This window comes from Chaetodon trifascialis, chromosome 1 (assembly GCF_039877785.1).
Source record: "Chaetodon trifascialis isolate fChaTrf1 chromosome 1, fChaTrf1.hap1, whole genome shotgun sequence".
NCBI lineage: Eukaryota > Metazoa > Chordata > Actinopteri > Chaetodontiformes > Chaetodontidae > Chaetodon > Chaetodon trifascialis.
In genome coordinates this window covers 26,517,489-26,536,743 of record NC_092056.1, presented here as the reverse complement: position 1 = coordinate 26,536,743, position 19,255 = coordinate 26,517,489, and the positions used below count along the sequence as shown (strand labels likewise).

The following is a 19,255-nucleotide window of genomic DNA, read 5'->3' as shown; positions in this document are numbered from 1 at the left end:
AGATGCATTATCAAACATATGCTGATTTTTACATTCTTCATTAAATACAGTTATGCGCTTTTTTATATAATAGTTTGTTTTATATAATACAGGTACTGTAGGTCAACCTCTGGGTCATTTTTAGTTTCCCCTTTTCATTTTTTCCCTCTATGGTTGGTCAAGGTTCAGTCATTTTATTAAATGCTGCAACCTCTGCCCCATTGGTTGCTTGCTGATCGTCTGATGAATCATGTTTTTGCTGGCCATCTCCCAGAATTTCTCTTCACGTAAGAGAGCCAGATAAATGGCTGAAATGTCATGCAAGTCAGGTTAGTGAGACACGTTTCTGGAGAACTGTTTGCCTGCAGAAAGGACGGACGCTTCGGCGGCGTCTCCTTGAACTGTGCTGGCTTTGCGCCTGCAGCCTTCACATGTCCACAGATTGGGCTGGCACTGGGCATGTACTGAAACAGGGATGTCATTTGCCATTTAAAGACGATCAGGCTCATATTTTTAAATCAGAGATTGATGGAAGTGTGGTTTGCCCCATTAACAAATTGGGATCACAGCAGGTCTGACTATACCTGGCCAGCTGTGCGGTCTGTGCATTTAGATGGTATTTAAATGGTATCTGTTTAGTCCAGGTTAAGTCTGGCTGACCCCTCTGGCTCGACTGGCGGTTGAAATGAATGTCATGGCCCTCTCAGCTGTATGGCCACCTGGTTGTATATCTCAGTTATATGATTAAACAAGGGCCCTGTTTATAAGCAATGGACTGTTAGTTTCACTGCTTTGAGTCCACGCCTTCAATAATACACAATTTACACTTCATTTTTCAGTCAAATCAAAGTCTCTGTGTGCTGCTTATTGGTGCTTCAGTAGTACTGCACACATGGTTATTATGGTCACTTTGTAAATCCCTCTGACTGTTGTAATGATTCATAACAGATCTTTTAAGGTTACTGGGACTCTTTTATGGCTGTGAGTTCAGTGTACAGCTCAGGTCCATCTGAGCACTGCAGGTTTAATCCAGGTCTCAGTCAGTTCCAAAGTGTGCTTCAGAATAACATGTTAATATATGTGACCATGCAGCAAGCATGCATGAGATTATTTGGCTAAAGCTGCTAGATGCTTTCATATATGTGTGTGTGTGTGTGTGTGTGTGTGTGTGTGTGTGTGTGTGTGTGTGTGTGTGTGTGTGTGTGTGTGTGTGTGTGTGTGTGTGTGTGTGTGTGTATATGTGTATATGTGTGTATGTGTGTGTGTGTGTGTGTATATGTATATATATGTATGTGTGTGTGTGTGTGTGTGTGTGTGTGTGTGTGTGTGTGTATATGTGTATATATGTGTGTGTGTGTGTGTGTGTGTGTGTGTGTGTGTGTGTGTGTATACACACACATACATATATACATATGTGTGTGTGTGTGTGTGTGTGTGTGTGTGTGTGTGTATATATATATACACACACACATATAAAAGAGATGCATGTTGCGTAGTTTCTGGTCTCTACATGGTCGTTCTGAGGTCACAGATGTGTTACTTCTGCTCATGTGGGATCTCATTTCTTTTACTTTTTTAAAGCTTTTAAAGTAAAATGCTCTGACATACTGTAAGTCTATGTAGCGAAACACCCCATCAATAAGATGTAATGGCAACACAAGGGATACAGGCTGTTCACCCTGCAGGCTGTCAAGCAGGTGAACTGGTTTGTCTGCTCTGGCCAATACCACAGTAATTGTAGATGAAAGACGTTCCATTTGTAATGTATGTATGTATGTATGTATGTATGTATGTGTGTATGTATGTATGTATGTATGTATGTATGTATGTATGTATGTATGTATGTATGTATGTATGTATGTATGTATGTATGTATGTATGTGTGTGTGTGTGTATGTATGTATGTATGTATGTATGTATGTATGTATGTATGTATGTATGTATTGGACACTTCAATATTCACACTACCTTCACTGCAGTTTTGTTTTAGTCTGTACCAACATCTGAGGGAAATATCCAGTGAAATGCTCCACGATGTTCACAAGCTGTCTGTGTGTGGTGTTGGCAGGTGGTGTACACTGGGCTTTATAGCTAAGAACAGTGACTGAAGATAAAGCCAAAACGATGGACTGAAAGAGGCTAAAACACTCGGTAGCTCTGAGAGGAATTGCTTGATTTAGGTGATAATTCTTTGTCGTTTGCCACTTTGAGTGACTGCTTTCACTGAACGCAGCCATTTGATCCACTGGAAAAAAAAAAAAGAATATTTATCAGCGCAGCTTTGAAGCAACTACATGTAGATGTTAACAATATGTGTCTTTTAAGGTAGTGTCAAAAAAGACACTGTGACAGGCAGAATTCACTCTGCTACAGCCCACCAGCTTTGTATGTGACTGAGCTCAAAGCGTAACAATGACTTCTCCAGTTTTTGTCCAAGCAAAATGACATGTAATCAGAATAACTGGATTCCAGTTATATTGGTTTTAAAGTGACAGTGAAGGGGAAGTTAGAGCATCTTTAGCTTCAATAATGTTGTGCCGTTGGGTTTACTCGGAAGAAGTCATTAAATCAAATCCTTCAGATGTGATTGGATCACCAAAGTTGGCGTGGTTTAGCAAAGACAGCATAATATGGAGCTTTGAAGCTCTGCAGCTACAAAGGATCCACTCACACCTCCCTCACCTGTGAGCTGGAATCAGGCCTGACAGAAATATCACATTTCCATCTCTATTTGCACATTGTTTTCCATTGTTTGGCGTTTCAGCTCTTTTAATCACGTCTTCTTGTTGCGCCCTCTTCTTCCTCGATGGTTTGATGGCACCTGAGTGGAGAACTAGCGCCTCTAACTGCTTATCTCGAGGCACTTTGCTTCTAATATTCACATAATGGCAGTGAATAAAAAACCCAGCTTTGCATTTTCTTTGACAGATTTTCTGTAGATTTGCTAGAACTGTGTGCTCTGTAGAAACCTGGATAGAAATGTGGCTCGTGTTAGAGATGTTGCAACAAATAGAAAGTAAATCAGGTGTGTTTCCAACAGCTGGTTGAGGCAAATTAACATCACCAAACCAAAAAGACAAGCAGAAATGGACATACTTTTTTTTTTTTTTTTAAATTTTTCCAGTGCTCAACCCAATGAATAGCTCTCATTCTTCACACGGCGTATTTATATTAAACTGTAAACCCCTCATACTAACTGCAGTTCAACTCAAACCGTAACACGTTGTGACACGAAGCATGTTGAAACATTAGTAAACCATGACAACACTGTGTACTTCAGATAAACTGTCTTTCACTTGAATAATGAACAGATCCACAGTCAGGCCCATCAGTGGCCATCATCCTTTTCCTCTGCCCCTCTCTCTCTCTCTCTCTCTCACCCATGCAGTCATCCACCATCTAATCCTTGTATTTGGGTCAGGCCAGAGAATCCTGAATCCAGGCTGCAGATATCTGAGTCATTAGTTTACACATTTTCTCTCAACTATATACAGAGATAAGTGGTTGCAGACTAACAAACTCTTGGCAAAACTACTTCAGCTCACTAACATTAGCTTTAATTGTTCATAGTAATATCCCTTTTGGAAAGAATATCATTCCAGGGAAGCTTTGGATGTAACCTGCACTTTGTTATCTGCATCTGAAATTAAGCGTCACATTTTGAAATGCTTGGAATCTCAAACCGCATTGTCAGTTTCACTCCCTAACATCTGTTTTGTAAACAGTGGTTCTTCTTTTGTCCCGTGATCTGTCACCTCCCCCGACTTCCTCCACTTGCCCCCTACCGGCTGGTAACATGGCAGGTCATCGGTCGCTGTTAATGACAATAAAAAGTCTGAGGCCAGTAGTAAGAGGCTTATATAAAATCAGGCCTTGTCAGAAGCAGCAGGAGCAGCTCTGGACAGGTACTGCTGCTGTTTGTATTGCAGAGATCATTTGGAGCAGTGACAGCTTAAAGCATTAATGACGCATCACAATATGCACAGACCGCTTTGTCTACTCATGGTTTGTTCATTTCTGTTGAAGTAGAGATCCAGTTTTACATAATAAGAGTGACTGTGCATTGGGTAAAGTATGGTTGCATGATAGATGACTCAGCCAAATACACATGTGTGTGTGTACACACACACACACACACACACACACACACACACACACACACACACACACACACACACACACACACACGCAGCCGTCAAGCAGTGGCTGCATTCCAAAAATGGGATTGGACCATCGTCACCAGTGGGTGAAAGCCAACCTCAGATTCACTCTCATTTTGGAACGAGCTTTGTCCGCTTGGGTTTTCCCCTCCCTGTTCTTGCTTTTTTTTTCTTAGCTTCCTCTTGGATGCGTGCTGCTTTTGGTCTGCTAACTGGCTGCTACCATTTCATTAAGTCTTAATCTCACTTGTGTGCTGTTACTGTCTGGAGGCTACACACCCACCACCCAAAGGCCGCAGCCCAGAAACACCGCAACCACAGTGAAATAAGGAGAAATAAGCAAATACAGGCAGAACGCAGGGTCTCTGCAGATGAACACACCACCACACACTGATAGTAGCTCATAAGTGATGATTGAGAGGGATTACTTCTGTACATTGTTTAGTAATAAAATCCTGCATAGTGCACCTTTAAATGATCAAATCTCAACCAGTTTGCAGCCACATCTTCATGGTGTTCACCAGACTGTCAGAGAGAGACCGTGTGATGGACCTTTGAGTTCATACCATTTAAACAAAGGTCACAAATTAACTTCTGTACTCTAATGTGCGAGTGTTATTTCTAATGAAGGGAAATGTGAGAAAACCATTAGCAGTGTTATTATATCAAACACACATTTCTCCCTTCCTACCTGTGCATACGCACATAATTTATGAGAACTGCACCTAGAACACAGCACATGCTAGGCCTGTGGTTTTGGTTGTTATGAGCATCTTAGTTGATGTGTCATTTCATTTTGGTTGCTTGTGGGTGGGATCATTTATATGAAGCGTCACTGCACAATGGCCTGTGTTGAACAAGGGTCCACTATATGAGCTTTCTGCTCGCATGGAATAATCTCTGCTGAGGTTGCATACAGCTGCTTGAAAAAGCTTTTACAGTCATATGTATGCAAATAATGTTCAGGTATTTACTGCTGAGGTGTTCTGTAGTCTTACAAAAGAGTTGTATGTTGTAGTTTGAGTGTTGTATCTGTTGTTTGTAGATTCTGCGTCAGGTCAGGATCCACAGTGATAAACAGCTACATCCAAAGAAGAGAGTAGATGTTGTTGTATAAGAAAATAATTGAATAATGATAATTATGTGACTTCATTTGGCATGCTTGATACAAAGAGACAGTCGTCTGTACATATCACATTAAATAATAACAATTAGCATCCGTTCTGAGGCACTCAGACAGTGTATATAAACCTTAGCAGGATTTTTACATCAACCCAACTGTTGCCAGAAAGCTTTCAGTCTTACTCAATAGGACAGCAGTTTGTAGTTATATGTCCTTTAACTGAAGACATTTTGACATGTCACAGCTGGAAAAACAGTTCCAGTTCATGGCGTTGTGCATGCCGGCTCACTGTCACACTCATGTGGACATGTTAATATTGTTAGTAACACCTGTTTAATTCCTACAGGTCAGACTGTCTGCTGTGAGTGTGAAAATTATGATCTAAATTCTTCTGAATTGGGCACATCATTACAGTTATTAATAAAGTTGGAAGAGATGAAAAATAATTATTTTATGATGATCTTGGGCAGCAAAAGTTCCTCTTTGTAAGAGCTGATAATGTGACAATGACTATTTGCAGTGGTTTCTGACATTACAGTTGGCACCACATTTTTAAATGTCAGGTATTTGTCATGTCGGCACCTGTTCCTGAGTTGAGAACAGGTCACGATTGCTTAAACAGTGAGTTATTTTCTGTAAATAGACTGTTAGAGCCGATGATACAGTAAAGGTCACCTGTGAGAATTAGTGAAGGTGATTGAGGTTTCACTCGGAGTGATGACATATGTCTTAGCAGTGAATTAAAGACATTTAGGGAAAACACTTATTCTCCTTCTTGACTGGAGTTAGATGAGAAGATCAACACCTTGTTAAATATAAAGCTGAAGCCAGAAGAATATTAGCTTTGCTGAGCATAAAGGCAGGTATCAGGGGAGATGGCTAGCCTGGCTAGCTTTAGCACGTTAGTTAACACTGTTTCTTGCGCTGTTGCAGGGAGAGACAACAAGGAAGTCCCGTCATAAAACACAACTTGTCACTGTTCTTTGCTTTTTGTATGGATTAAACAACCAGGATAAAACATTTTAATTTGTGAGCTTTCCAGGTGGATTTACCTTCGGGCAGAGCCAGGCTAGCTTCTTCTCTATTTTCAGTCTTTATTGCTAAGCTAAGCTAAAGGCCACCGGCTGTAGATTTACAGATATGGTAACACACAGATATGAGAGAGGACTTTCTCAGCTTATTAGAATTCTTTCTCAAAATGTCAAACTATTGGTTAAATTCACTTTCAACCCAGTTTTCCTCATGTTTTATATGTCTCTCATTCTGTGGAGGATTTAATTTTAAAATTTTAAAATTTTTAACTAAATTAGAGTTACAGTTAATCAGGAATGTTTTCATTTCCAGATGAATACAGTCATCCCTTAATATTTGAGGGCTGATCCAGACCAAACTGAGCTTCATTTTCTCCTCATATATCATATGACTTACATTTTGCCGAGAGAGAGAGATCAGAATCTGACAGAACTTCCCCAGCCAGTTGTGAGTGTCTGGAATTGCAGAAAAGTGACACGCTTTGATGAATGTGACTGTCATGTCAGTCATAGCTGTACACAGTGACTAACTCCTCTCTGTCTCTGTTTTCTGCTCTAGCTGTTAGTGATGTCCAGATCTTAGACGCAGACTAACCCTCCTTCCCATCATGGACTCCAAGAAGCCGGGCATGCTGCGGCATCTCCGCCAGAAGATGCTGCCACACCTCCGACGAGGCAAGACGAGCCCAAGCAAGTCACACGTCCAGTGCGAACACATCCTGGACCATCGGATGAGCTCCTCTGTTCCCGACATGAGGACCATGAGGGACATGAGGGACATGAGGCAGGAGTATGCACATGTCACCTCCACCTCGCAGCTCCAACAGTGCAACCCCCCCAGCTACAGCAGCCCCTCCTCACCGTTTGTCAAGTCTGCTAGAGGCCCAGGAGCAGGTGGGAGTGGCCTGAAGATGGGAGTAGTTGGTGGAGGAGCTGAGAGGAGTGAACAAAGACTAAGTGTGCCTGTAGTCTGCCCAGACTGGGCTTCCTCTCAGGAGTCATTCAACAGTCTCTGTGAGGAGGAGAAGAGCGCCCCGGAGACGATCTACAGAGCTGTCGGGGGCATGGAGCCTGAGGAGCTGGCCCTGCCGGAGGTGATGACCGTCTACAGCCCAGACCTCCCCTCTGTGCACGTCTCCCAGGACGGCTCACAGGTACAGGTGCTGCGTTTGAAATGTGCAATCATTTTAAAGAAAAAACAGATCAGTCTTCCAAACATCAGCCTTCTATGCAATGAACATTTAGCCTCTGTATGTGTTCCCAAATATTATTACTATCCATTTCATATTTAAGGATTTTGTAGAATCTTAAACAGTGAGCACGACAGAGGAATAAGCTCAGATCATGTTGCTTCCCTGTGACACACAGGTACAGAGAGAGCATAGCTCCAAAGAATTGGCTGCTTTATTGTACATTTCTGGGTGTGAGGAGTCAGGTGTGTTTGCACAGGATAGCCAAAGTTTAACTTGGAGGAGTCTGATGGAGTTGAAATGTAAAATCAATAGTCTACAGCAGCATTTGGCAAACACTGTCTGTGTGTGGTTTTCTACTGCCAAGACAAGAGATTCAATGAGTCGCATCTTTGTGACAGTGTGACAGCGACAAGGATGTGAATTTGAGCGTGGCTGCCACACTGGCACGGTCACATTTAACACATGCTACACCTTATTCGTAGCAATTTGATCTTTTACTGTACATGAAGGTAAGACAACAGATCATTTAGACATTTTTTGGAGGGCATATCTAAACCATTTCATCTGACAGTGTGGGTCACTGTCAAGATACTGTCAGTCATGAGTGTTTTTTTTGTGGCCTAAATGTTAGAGTCACTCAAACAGGATACTCTATATGTAATGCTTGCATATTCAGTATTTCAGGTGTTTAAAGGTCAAAAATGAGGATGTCGTACCTAATGAATGTATTTCACAATTACATAAGACAAGATATGACAAAACATAATGACACAATGTAAACATTGTGTCATTTCCATAGATATTGTCTTGCCAGCTCATGGACAAAAGGTGGCAGAATTTCTAAAGATGAGCAAACATCTGAAACTGCCTGTCTGTTAATAGTTATTTTAATTTGTAACAGGACATCTGTCTGAAATTAATCAACTACTTTTACCTACTTCAAACCATGCTGGTGACAAGCTGGCATGGTTCACAAAGGAGACGTCTTGAGTTTTGATCCTCTCACATGTATTTTTGGATTCTTTTACATGTCATGCTACTTTTGCCTCCTCATAGTAATGTAGCAATATATAGCAACTGCCATTCTGAGACACATATAACTTTTCTGCAGCTTTATTCAATCAGGTAATCTCATTGCACAGCAAATTTTGGCCTTTGGAATAAACTCTCAGTGAGATCAAATCAACTCAATTTGAGTGTACATGTGAGACCATCGAATTCACTCTAGGACAGAGTTAACCTAACTCCTTTCTAGGAGTTGATCTTTTAACCCTTTTCAGGAGTTAAATCTGAGTTAAAACTATATGCCATATAGAGTAAAACAGAACTCTCACCTTGAGTTAATTCTAATGTGAACTCTTTTAAGTGTTAAGATTCAACACTTAAATGTATGTTTTATTTAACACTTATGGAGTTACAAAACATTAAAAAGGATTTAGGAGAAAATGTCTGCAAAAACACACCATAATGTTTAGTACAAATTTTTATTTCACAAATTTGCATACAGTGTGTTCAACAATCCATGCTGCATCCTTACTGGTGTAACAAGTCACATTTTCAAGTGCAAACAAGTGTAAACATACATTACAGCAGTGTTTCTCAATTCTGGTCCTCGGGCCCCCATGCCCTGCATGTTTTAGATGTTTCCAACACACCTGATTCCAGTGTTGCCAGGTGGGAAATGTAGGATTATCACACCAGAGACATAAAATTAGACATAAAAATCATAAAAAATTAGACATAAAAATCGTATTTTGAGGGAAATTATCGTTCACTCTAGTGTTGAATAGCGTCTAACAGGCACTCATGGCTTTGCGTCAGTACGGAATGGATCAGACCAGGTCGGCTCTGTTTCTTCTTCTTTTCTTTTTTTTCATTTCCTCACTCATGGGGCGGGCACAGCGGACTATTCAGCCAATCATTACCGTTGTTCTGAGGCAAGCTCACATTTAGAAAAGCACGATTGGCTTGAAACTTGTCATATGGAAAGAGATGCCTTCAGGGTTCACAAAAAAAAATCCGACAGACAGTTGCGACAGGCTGATTACAACCGATTACAACCACACTTTCACGGAATGGTCAAATTATCGTATATTTGGCCTTTTTTGGGATTATTGATCGTACATCGTACAGAGGGCAAAATTATCGTACAAATTCGATAATTATCGTACACCTGGCAACACTGCCTGATTCAAATGATCAGCTCGTCATCAGGCTCTGCAGTGGCTTGTTAACGAGCCACTCACAAGTCCAAGACTAAACTGGTGGGCGTGGCAACAAAACTGTAGATCACTCAACACCCAGAGAATGAACACCAAAATGTTAGACCAGCAAAGAGTATCCCCAATACAAACTGTAGTTTAACTTAGAAAATAAACTCCAAAAATCTTACTCTTTCACACTTTTTTGTCTAACTCCAGATTATTTCACTCCAGAAATTTGCTGTGTGAGATCAAGATCTCTTGTGCGAGAGAGGCCTGAGTACAGTCAGTCAGTACAGAAGAAAAACGAACATATGTGGACATATGGAGAAATCCATACAAAGAACATAGCATCATATCATCAGAGACAACGTAAGGAATAGAATGAGAGACCTGCATCAAGGGCAGGAAATGCCTTTGTGTTCAGTGAGTCCAGGATATTTAGCTTTGAAATCTGAGTCGTGTCTTTTCACATGTTTGCTATATTAAAGCCCATAGTTCAGTAAATACCTTCTTTAATGGATAATGGTGTGAACAAAAGAAAGCAATAAATCATCTGCACCTGCGTTACATTCCACTCAGTCAGAGGGATTGCGTTCTCATTAGAGGAAAGATGCTGCGCTGAGCTGTCACAGGTCTTCAATCTTCAGCTCAGAGCTTCCCTTTGATAACAAAATAATCTCTCAGAGCTACTTCAGTTTTTTCAAAGTGTTGAAAGACTTTTTTAGTAATTCTTTTCTTCTAACAGTACTGCTTCTGAATTCTCTCAACTATTATTTGCCTGGTTTCACTGTAGCAGCCAGAGTGCAGTATGACAGCTTAATGACTGAACCAAATATGTTGCTGAACAACAGAGCAAAGCGTGAATAATGTCTAAAGGCTTCGTAACACACCCTCGATGGTCTTACTGTGATAACATGGCATTTGGTACAGTAAGCTCTCGGGTTACGCCTACACAATTAATTTTTGAAACCAGTTCCACAAAATCAAGAGATGTACTTTCAACCATCATCACTTGTCCAGGGAAATATTTCAATATCTGCCAGATGGGTTGACTTTCAGGGAAGTATCTCGACAGAAATGTGTGTAGACATGCATGGTAAACATTACGCCTGCTAGACATCAGCATGTTAGCAGTGCCATCGTGAGCATGTTAGCATGTAATAGCACGGTGCCTCAGTACAGCCTCACAAAGCTCCTCGTATAGCTGCAGGCAGTCATTGATTTAGTCAATACTGTACGTTGATTTACATCTAACTATTTACTGCAACATTGCAGCATAACAAAGCTGTAGGCAGCTCAGGTCAAATCAAACTGACTTGACTTGATTTGGCTTACTGTACAGTACAGATAATGAATGTATTGTACACAGTGTGGAAAACCGGGGGCTAATGGGGGCACAGCAGGTCATTTTTCCCTGCGGCCCCAGAGCAGGTTAATCCAGCCACAGTCTCTTGAACTCTCTTGAACTGTACCCTTGAAATTTGTTGGAACTACATCCAAAAAAAAAAAACATACCACAGACTGGAAAATCACCATTCTGCGCTTTATTCCTAAAGCACTGACTTTTTGCAAATGCATTTTTGGCCAAAATCCAGATGCACTTTCTCCTCATTATGCAACCTGTTCATATTATACAGAACAGTAGGTTGCCCAGAGATCTGTAAATAGTGTCAAATATATTAGATAACACTCAGTCCCTCATGGTTTACAGCCTACAGGGAGGTAAAGGCTCAGAATTGTCGGTACAACAGGGTAGAAAGAGAGCAAATTTCCCTGTTCTCCAGCACGACGTTCTGTTCTTTAATGCTGTTCAGTCCCTAGGATACAGGAATTTTTAATAAATGCTCAGAGGATTTGTGCTGGTTGTAGAAATGCCAAAGAGATCAGTTCCTGAACCTTTGACTGATCAGCAGACAAACATTCCTCTTTCATTATCTAGGACTTTCCTCTTCATATGTCACATGATTGACTTTTTAAAAATATCAATCTTTGCCTCCACAGTATGACAATCATGATTTCAACGATCATGTGTTAAAAGACGGGGACAACCAAAATGTAAGTCCTGCTATCCAATTCAGGCATTTGTTCATTTGTATGTGGATTCAGTGTTGCTGAACTGATACAATTTGAATATTATTTACTGTGTTGTCTGCTAAGATTCATCTCAAAGCTAAGACGTGGTGTTGAAAAGGCGGGTGCAGGTGCTTTCATCACTGTGGCTAAAAGGACAGTGCCGTAAAGGGTTTCAGACAGCAGCATTGTGCTTTGGCCGACACACACTCGTGTCAGAGTTTAATTCCAGATTATTGTGCTGTGTTCAGGACATGATGGGACAGTAGGCTGTGTGTGGCTCAGTGTTCAGTTCGTGTCATCCTGGCTTTTGTGGCTGGTCAGGGCTGGGACGCAGGGTGATTCCAGGCTCCTGGGGTTTATTCTCTGAAAGACGTTTGCTTCGGTGGAGAGGCTTAACAGTGATTAAATAACATTAAATGACAGGAAGCATAGAATGGCATACAACTGCATGAAGCCATCCCAAGAGTGTACTTTTTATATTGTGTCAAAAACATTATGTACAAAAAGAAGAGCAATAGACATATAAAGTACATTCCAATATGTGAAAGACATGTGACTTTGAAATGAATAAATGAATGAACAGCAGCACAAAAGCCAGATGTCCCAGTGTTGGTGTTGTGATACAGAAATGTGGACACCGCAATTCATCGTCCATTATTGTTATTCCAAAAAGAATAGTAAACAAAATTAGAACTTTCCCTATTAGCTTAAAGCCTTAATGACAGCTTAGTGTGAGTTTCCAAATTAGTAGCAGAGGAACATAATGTAACAAAATGTGATCCGATACTGTATGAATGTATGTGGTATGTAACACAAAACCAGGTGTATTTCGACATGATATGTGTTTATACTCGCATACAGCTGTCTGGTTCTGAGGGTCTAGATGTAATCAAATGTTCTACTAGTCGTGATGAAAGAAATGGTGATAATGTTTGGTTTGTGTGTCCAGTGTGAGATGGGCAACGAGACTCCGAGTGTGTCAGAGAACAGCAGGTTCCCGCCCAGGTCCTATCTGCTCACCATCAGCCTGAGGGAAGGACGCAACCTGGTCATCAGGGACCGCTGTGGTAAGAGCCTCATCTTTGCACTCGACTACACATAGAGTACACATACTGCATGATACTGCATAGCAACAGGTAAGTGCAACAACGGACATGTCATTTCATGTATGGACAATAGAGCACAGCAGGTCTCTGTGTAATCTGGTCCTTTTTTGCATGCAGAAGGTGGCAGCTGTTACCTTACAGACAAACTTAGTGTGAGTAGAATGGTAACATGTTCAAATGCTGATTCTAGTATTATGCAAACAACAATAAATCAACTAGATCTGCAGCAACAGGGAAGTAAAATGATACGTTACAGGTCAGAAAGAGGACATTGGGCAGATGTAGGAGCAAACAATACTGTGATCAATAATTACATTGCTCACTGATCATTCCTGTCCTAAATCTGGCCTAAGCTTCTAGTTCTTCCCTGGTACTTGCTCATTCTTTTCTGTCCAAATGATTTCTCTGCCTGGATGTTTAGTGAACTCTACGGCTAGTAGTGCATGTGCTTTATCTACTGTTCATCCCTCTGGTGTTAGGTAGATCTGACAGCTACAGCACACACTCCACAGTAAGGATAGTATATACCGTGTGCGGTGTTTCTCACCTTGGTCACATTCTCATATTCTTGTTACTGCTGACACATGGGGTTACAGTTTGTCACCTATGTCATCATTTAACATGCATGTGAGCATTTCTGTCTCAGTGAGTAAGTGCTCCTGCTGTCATGGCCTTTCATTTCTAACAGAGATCACTTAAGTCATGTCAGATCTCACCTTTCCTCATCTCTGTTTTATTTTCCTAAACTTATCAGACTTTGAAGACAGCGTTGTCCAGGGTAGCGTTCTCATGTTTAACCCCACCAGAAAAGCTGTGTCCTCTGCCGGTGTGTGTTTTCACTTGCGCTGGCCTTAGTTTGTGTGCTTAGCCTTGGTTCATTAATGACGGTCAGGAGTGTCTGTTTGATTACACCCTGTGTTACTGAATCCAGGGACACCAAAGACGGGTTAGCTGTGAAGCTCCTGTAACAGCCAGGGCAGGATTCCAAACAGCATATTAGAACCTGTCTGAGCCACACCCAGCATTCAGCACACCAGGCCTTTCACACCGTGCATGCATTTGGATTACCTTTTTTTCTCTCAGGTGCCTTCATATTTACCCAACCTGGCTCTGGGTAAAGATAACACAGAGGATGAAGGCAGGCTCAAAGTGCAGGAGGATTTGGTTTCAAACATTATTGTTGAGCCTATATGGTCTTTTAACAGCAGCGTATAGACCACCTATTCTTTGGTTTGGTCACCTTATATACACTGCATGCAGAGCATATGCTAGCAGCTGTTTGCTGATGGATAGCACTGGTTTGTTGTGTAATTGGTTTCTAATGTAATGCTTCTATTGTAACAGCAAAACCGCACAGAACCAGGCATGATCGCAGAGGGCAGGGATGCAGAGGAGTACAAGCTAATGGCCCTCTGTGTTGGGTAGCTTGCTGCCCTCAGCTGGTCGATTGACAGAGTAGTCCACTGTTTGGTTTTCCTTTATCTTGAAGTGTAAATGACTTGACAGAGCAGCGACAAATATAAGATACAAAGGTGTAAAAACACTTTCATGAAAACTAACAGTAGAAAAGAGAACGCAGTGTTCTGAATCCTGGCTCACCTGTTGCTCTATCTGCATGTGACACAGTTGTCATAAATACTAATAAACATTTATTCACACAGAAGGTTGTCAGCCACCACCACTTTTCACAATGGAAGCTGAAATCTGATTGGTTTTCATTTCAGGAAGTTGTGGTCCCTTCGGTTAGGGAGGAAAAAAACCACATCCTTCATACAGACACATGAGAGATGACACTATGAGCACGCTGATCCTCCCACTTACTGGAAACCAGAAACTAAGAAGTTAAGAAACAAGGGTGATGGCTATCTAGAAATCTAGTTTGGGAACTAGAGGCAGGGTCATTTCTTTTGTTTTTATTACACTCAGTCACGATGACAGTGATGTCGTCACGCTCTGAAATTCAGAAGTCAGAATCATGACCTCTCATGGCTCAGCAGAAATATTTTGTCGTCTATAAACTGGAACAAAACCTTGTGAAAATTTTTTTGCTATCTATCTCTTAATTTAGGTCTAATTAATTCTTTTCGTTCATTTATTTTCAGGCTACATGAGAACTGCATTTTGGTCTGTTACTTAATGTTTAATCCCCAGTAGCAGAAACTGTGTCCATCAAGAACAATGTGTAATGGTGAGGTGTCATTTAAAATGTCTGTCAGTATCAGAAACATCAGTGACTCTTCTGAACTGCATTCTTCATCATCATTTCCAGGTACCAGCGATCCTTATGTGAAATTTAAACTGGACGGGAAAACGTTCTACAAAAGCAAAGTGGTTTATAAAGACCTGAACCCCACATGGAACGAGACCTTCTCCCAACCTGTGAAGGATCTACACCAGAAACTGTACATCAAGGTAACGTAACTGTCGCTTTTTATGAGTTAAACATGTGGGACAGTGACGCTGTTGTGTTAGCCAGACGTAGGGAGAGCACTGCAGTAAAGATGTTAAATATGTTAGATTTGTCATGTGGTCAGTCAGAGCTTCTTTATGCTGTAATGCTCAATGTGTTCGCTGTAGCAGTGTGTGATTGCAGCTCAGGTGGTGCAGCTCCAGAGCCGTGCACGGAGGAAGCCTCATGTGCAGCTGTGTGGGATAAGCCCACGCATGGATTAAACGTTTTATTCAACAACTCTCTTACTGACAGTTCTGCTACCACAACACTTCACCTCAGCTGTCAACTGTCCTTTCAGCCGCCCACCCCTCAAGCTGAATCTTCAAAACATTTCACCAGCGAATCAAATTAACCCAGAAAATTTGTGTTATTATCTAAAGCCGCAGCTAGTCAGTTTCTGCACACCGTTCACCGTAACAGATAACTGTGATCATGGTGTGTGAGGGTCTGCAGACAGTCGTCCAATCAGCCGCTCACTGTTACAATAATGGCGTGCATGACGCCCTATGTATTAACAGTCTCTTGGCATTTGACATGACCCAGGTATACGACCGTGATCTCACCACCGATGACTTCATGGGCTCTGCCAGTGTCACCCTGAGTGATCTGGAGATTGACAAGTGAGTGCGAGGGCGGGGGTATGGTGGTAACTCTGAGTGAGTGGAGGCAGAAGGAGTGTGCACTGTTACACGGCAAGAACTCACCTCTCAAAACAAGAAAAAAAGGTGGAAATTAGGGGACATATTACTTAAAATCAGCAAAATTATTGACTTAAATCGAATTGAAATTTCATTTACCAAGATATGTAGTCACAAAGAGCCCACCGTTATTTTCACAGCGGTGTGGTCAGACTTCAAACAAGTACAGCTTTATAAGCCTGGAGATTCTAGTTTCAAGCAAGAGGTTACTCAGAGCCAATAATACAATCTCAGTAAGATGTTACAATCCTATCCTCTTCAGATAATTGAGGAAATGCTCTCACATAGAAACTGCCTTAGGAGAAGAAAAAAATTGTCTGACAAAAAAAACAAAAAAAACCCAAGACAAATAGATAGATTTCAGCATTTGCATTGTAATGTGTAGCTTTTGTGGCTTTTTTCCCCTTTTTTTTTACATCAGTGTTTCATAGTTCATAGTTTTCATAGTTAAAAATACTTATATACATATAACATATACATATTCTTTAATATTTCATATCCTTTAAATGCTATTTTTCAAAACAAACAAACAAACTATCCTAACCATCATATGTACTGAGTGGGACAGTTTACAGATGGAAAATAAACTTGTCAGTGCTCTCTTGTGGACAAACTATGTAATGCAGGCACTTTTCAAAATTCTGACATTTATGGGCCGCTATGACCCTGTCGCTCAAGTGCAGCTATTCATTTAGAGTATAAGTGGTGAAAATTAGGAGATGCTTGAGGAGAGTTTTCCCCTTCATGGTGAACCGTGCACTTACAATTTTAATTTAATATACAGTAAACTAATGGTTCCCATCTATTTGGCGTGTTACCCTTAAAATGAATGGTGGCCATTTCAGATTCAAATTGTTTTATTTTGCTCTCAAGGTGTAAAATTATCCAGTATTTCACAAGCAAAAGGCAAAGATTAGAAAAAGGTACCAAAAAATGCCAAACATCATTTTGTGTGGCAGAATTGTGCTTATGTGCTTTCCTGTCCTGTCAGTCACCTTGTAAACCGTCAGAATACACAGACCCTTTAAAGTCTTTAACTGAAGCTGAATTTCACTTTTTCTCAGAGTCAATGAGCTGTCTTTGCCTTTGGATGACCCAAACAGCCTGGAGGAGGACATGGGGGTGGTGCTGCTGGACATGAGTCTGTCACACAGAGATGGAGACAGCAAGAAAGGCCAGGTATGGCCAGCTTTCATGTGCATATGCTGCATGTTATCTGGCAGTGGGGTTACTTGTGATGCCTTGCATTTAGTACACATTTCTGTTTTTCTCCAGTGTTTCTGTTTATGTCCGACTAACCACAGTGTCATTTTGTTTTGCACCTAACATGCATGCTCCTGTTGGCAGTGGTGGCCCCAAAAACGAAAACGAAGTATTAGGGTAAGGCATGATGGAGGGAACACACTGGACAGACATACAGTACCTAACATTCACTTAGCAGTCTGTATCTGACAGATCTAAAAGAGGGACTTTATGAACACAATAGTGAAATAAAGAAAGAGAAATGTAGAGCTGCCACCCTGGAATAATAAGTCAGTGGTATTGCCTCCCTCAACACCGTCCAGAGTAGTCAAACCTGAGCTGTGTCTCCTGGCTGAAGGAAGACTGCAGGTTGGTCTGAGTCGTTTTTGTTTCCTTGCACCAGAGGGCAGCAGATCACCACATTCTTTAAAAAAGTGGTGTCTTTTGAAGGAAGTCTGACAAATGTATGCAATGTAATCAGTAATTAGTAACATAATTCTAAGATTAATCATTAAACAAGAGACATTAACAGTCGGTGGTCACTGAGTTCTTACTATACCTACAACTACTTTTTTCATGCCGACTCAACACACAACTTGATTTGTGTGTTTAGAGTCGCCCCTCTGCATAACACTGCTGAACTTGGCAAGAGTGTTTGTGTTTGTGCTGTTACCTTATAGGATACGTCTGCTGACATGCTACATGCAACAAACCAAAGTGAGGGTTAGTCTGGTTTGTGTTCTGACTTCAGCCAAAGATCAGCCGCTGCTGAATGCATGTTTTTTTGTTGGTTTTTTTTTGCCTATCATGCCATTTTCTATACACTCTGCAGTGCATGGATCTCTGAACTCTGAAGTGGGCCAGCTCTTTCTGAGATGCTTGAACCACCACATCTGGCATCTCTGCTCATTCTGAGGATTAGACTGAAAACTCTTCACCGCGTCTGCATGTTTATAGACGTGATTCTGTGTTTGCATTACTGAGCAGGTGTACCTAATAACATGGCCACTGTGTGCACGTTCCCTTGCTGCTTCAGATACTTATTGTTCTCTGCCAAGTGCATTCAGTGCGGTCTGTTAATTGAAACCCGATTTTCCGCCGATGCATTTGCCTTAATTGAATCTAGGTTAAACGTATCTCCCTCCAGTGCTGCATCTTCATGTAAGCTCAGCTAATTGTCCCAGAATATGGCTCCTATTACATATGGAAGAGAGACGCTGCTCTGCATCGTAGCCACTGCAGGCTTTACCTAATCTCTCAGTGAAATGAAGTGAACAATTTTGTTCTCTTTTCACTGGAGAAGAGAGATAATGTGGTCTCATTCAGATGTCTTCCAGGGGTGCTTGTTCTAATGTCCAAAGCACTGATTTGGAACATTTCGCCATCTTTATAAGTACAGGTGACAATTTGGAAGTAGAGGCCCGCTCTGCTCCTGGTACTGGACTGTGTTCTGGTTCCTTTCTTCACTGCGTCTGCATGATGCACGAGCATTGTTAGAAAAGAGATATTCTTGACTTGCTTTGACTGAAGTCTTACATGTCCTGAGTGCGTGCATGTTTTCTGTTTGAATTCTGAGGCTCTGTTTTCCCCTTCTCTCCTTTGTTTCACATCGCTCTCCTGCAGGCAGGAGGCTCGTCTCAGAGCTTTCGTCTCTCAGAGTCACTGAGGAAGAGTCAGCTGTGGACTTCTGTTGTGTCGGTGACTCTGGTCGAGGGTCAGGAGCTGCCGCTGGACACCCAGGGAGGTCAGCTCTTTGTTCGCTTCAGACTGGGAGAGCAGAGATACAGAAGCAAGGTACTGGGTGAAGGACGAATGCTTTTCATCTCCTCCTCCTCCTCTTGAATTGTCTTTGTTATGTGTAATACCTCTCTGCCCCCCCCGCTCCTTTTTTTTAACTCTTTTCTTCTCACCACTCTCCCTATCCTCTGCTCCTTTTCTCCTCCAACCCTAAACACTTTTCTTTATTATTTAACCCATTTCTTTAACCCCTAAAA

The 19,255-nt window shown here is 41.4% G+C and overlaps 1 protein-coding gene across 4 annotated transcripts in view; it reads left to right on the top strand.

The window, feature by feature from the left end:
* Positions 1 to 19,255, top strand: part of LOC139332836 (multiple C2 and transmembrane domain-containing protein 2-like) — a 37,888-nt gene that overhangs the window by 2,277 nt on the left and 16,356 nt on the right. For 2 of the 4 annotated variants that reach the window (XM_070964964.1, XM_070964971.1), the window contains exons 2-9: positions 6,853 to 7,447; positions 11,692 to 11,745; positions 12,713 to 12,830; positions 15,139 to 15,281; positions 15,865 to 15,941; positions 17,084 to 17,198; positions 17,367 to 17,399; positions 18,885 to 19,055. In XM_070964964.1, coding sequence (XP_070821065.1) covers positions 6,902 to 7,447; positions 11,692 to 11,745; positions 12,713 to 12,830; positions 15,139 to 15,281; positions 15,865 to 15,941; positions 17,084 to 17,198; positions 17,367 to 17,399; positions 18,885 to 19,055 — 1,257 coding nt within the window. In that variant the 5' untranslated portion in view covers positions 6,853 to 6,901. The remainder of the gene's footprint in view (positions 1 to 6,852; positions 7,448 to 11,691; positions 11,746 to 12,712; positions 12,831 to 15,138; positions 15,282 to 15,864; positions 15,942 to 17,083; positions 17,199 to 17,366; positions 17,400 to 18,884; positions 19,056 to 19,255) is intronic. The other 2 variants (XM_070964988.1, XM_070964979.1) reach the window with 2 other exon arrangements.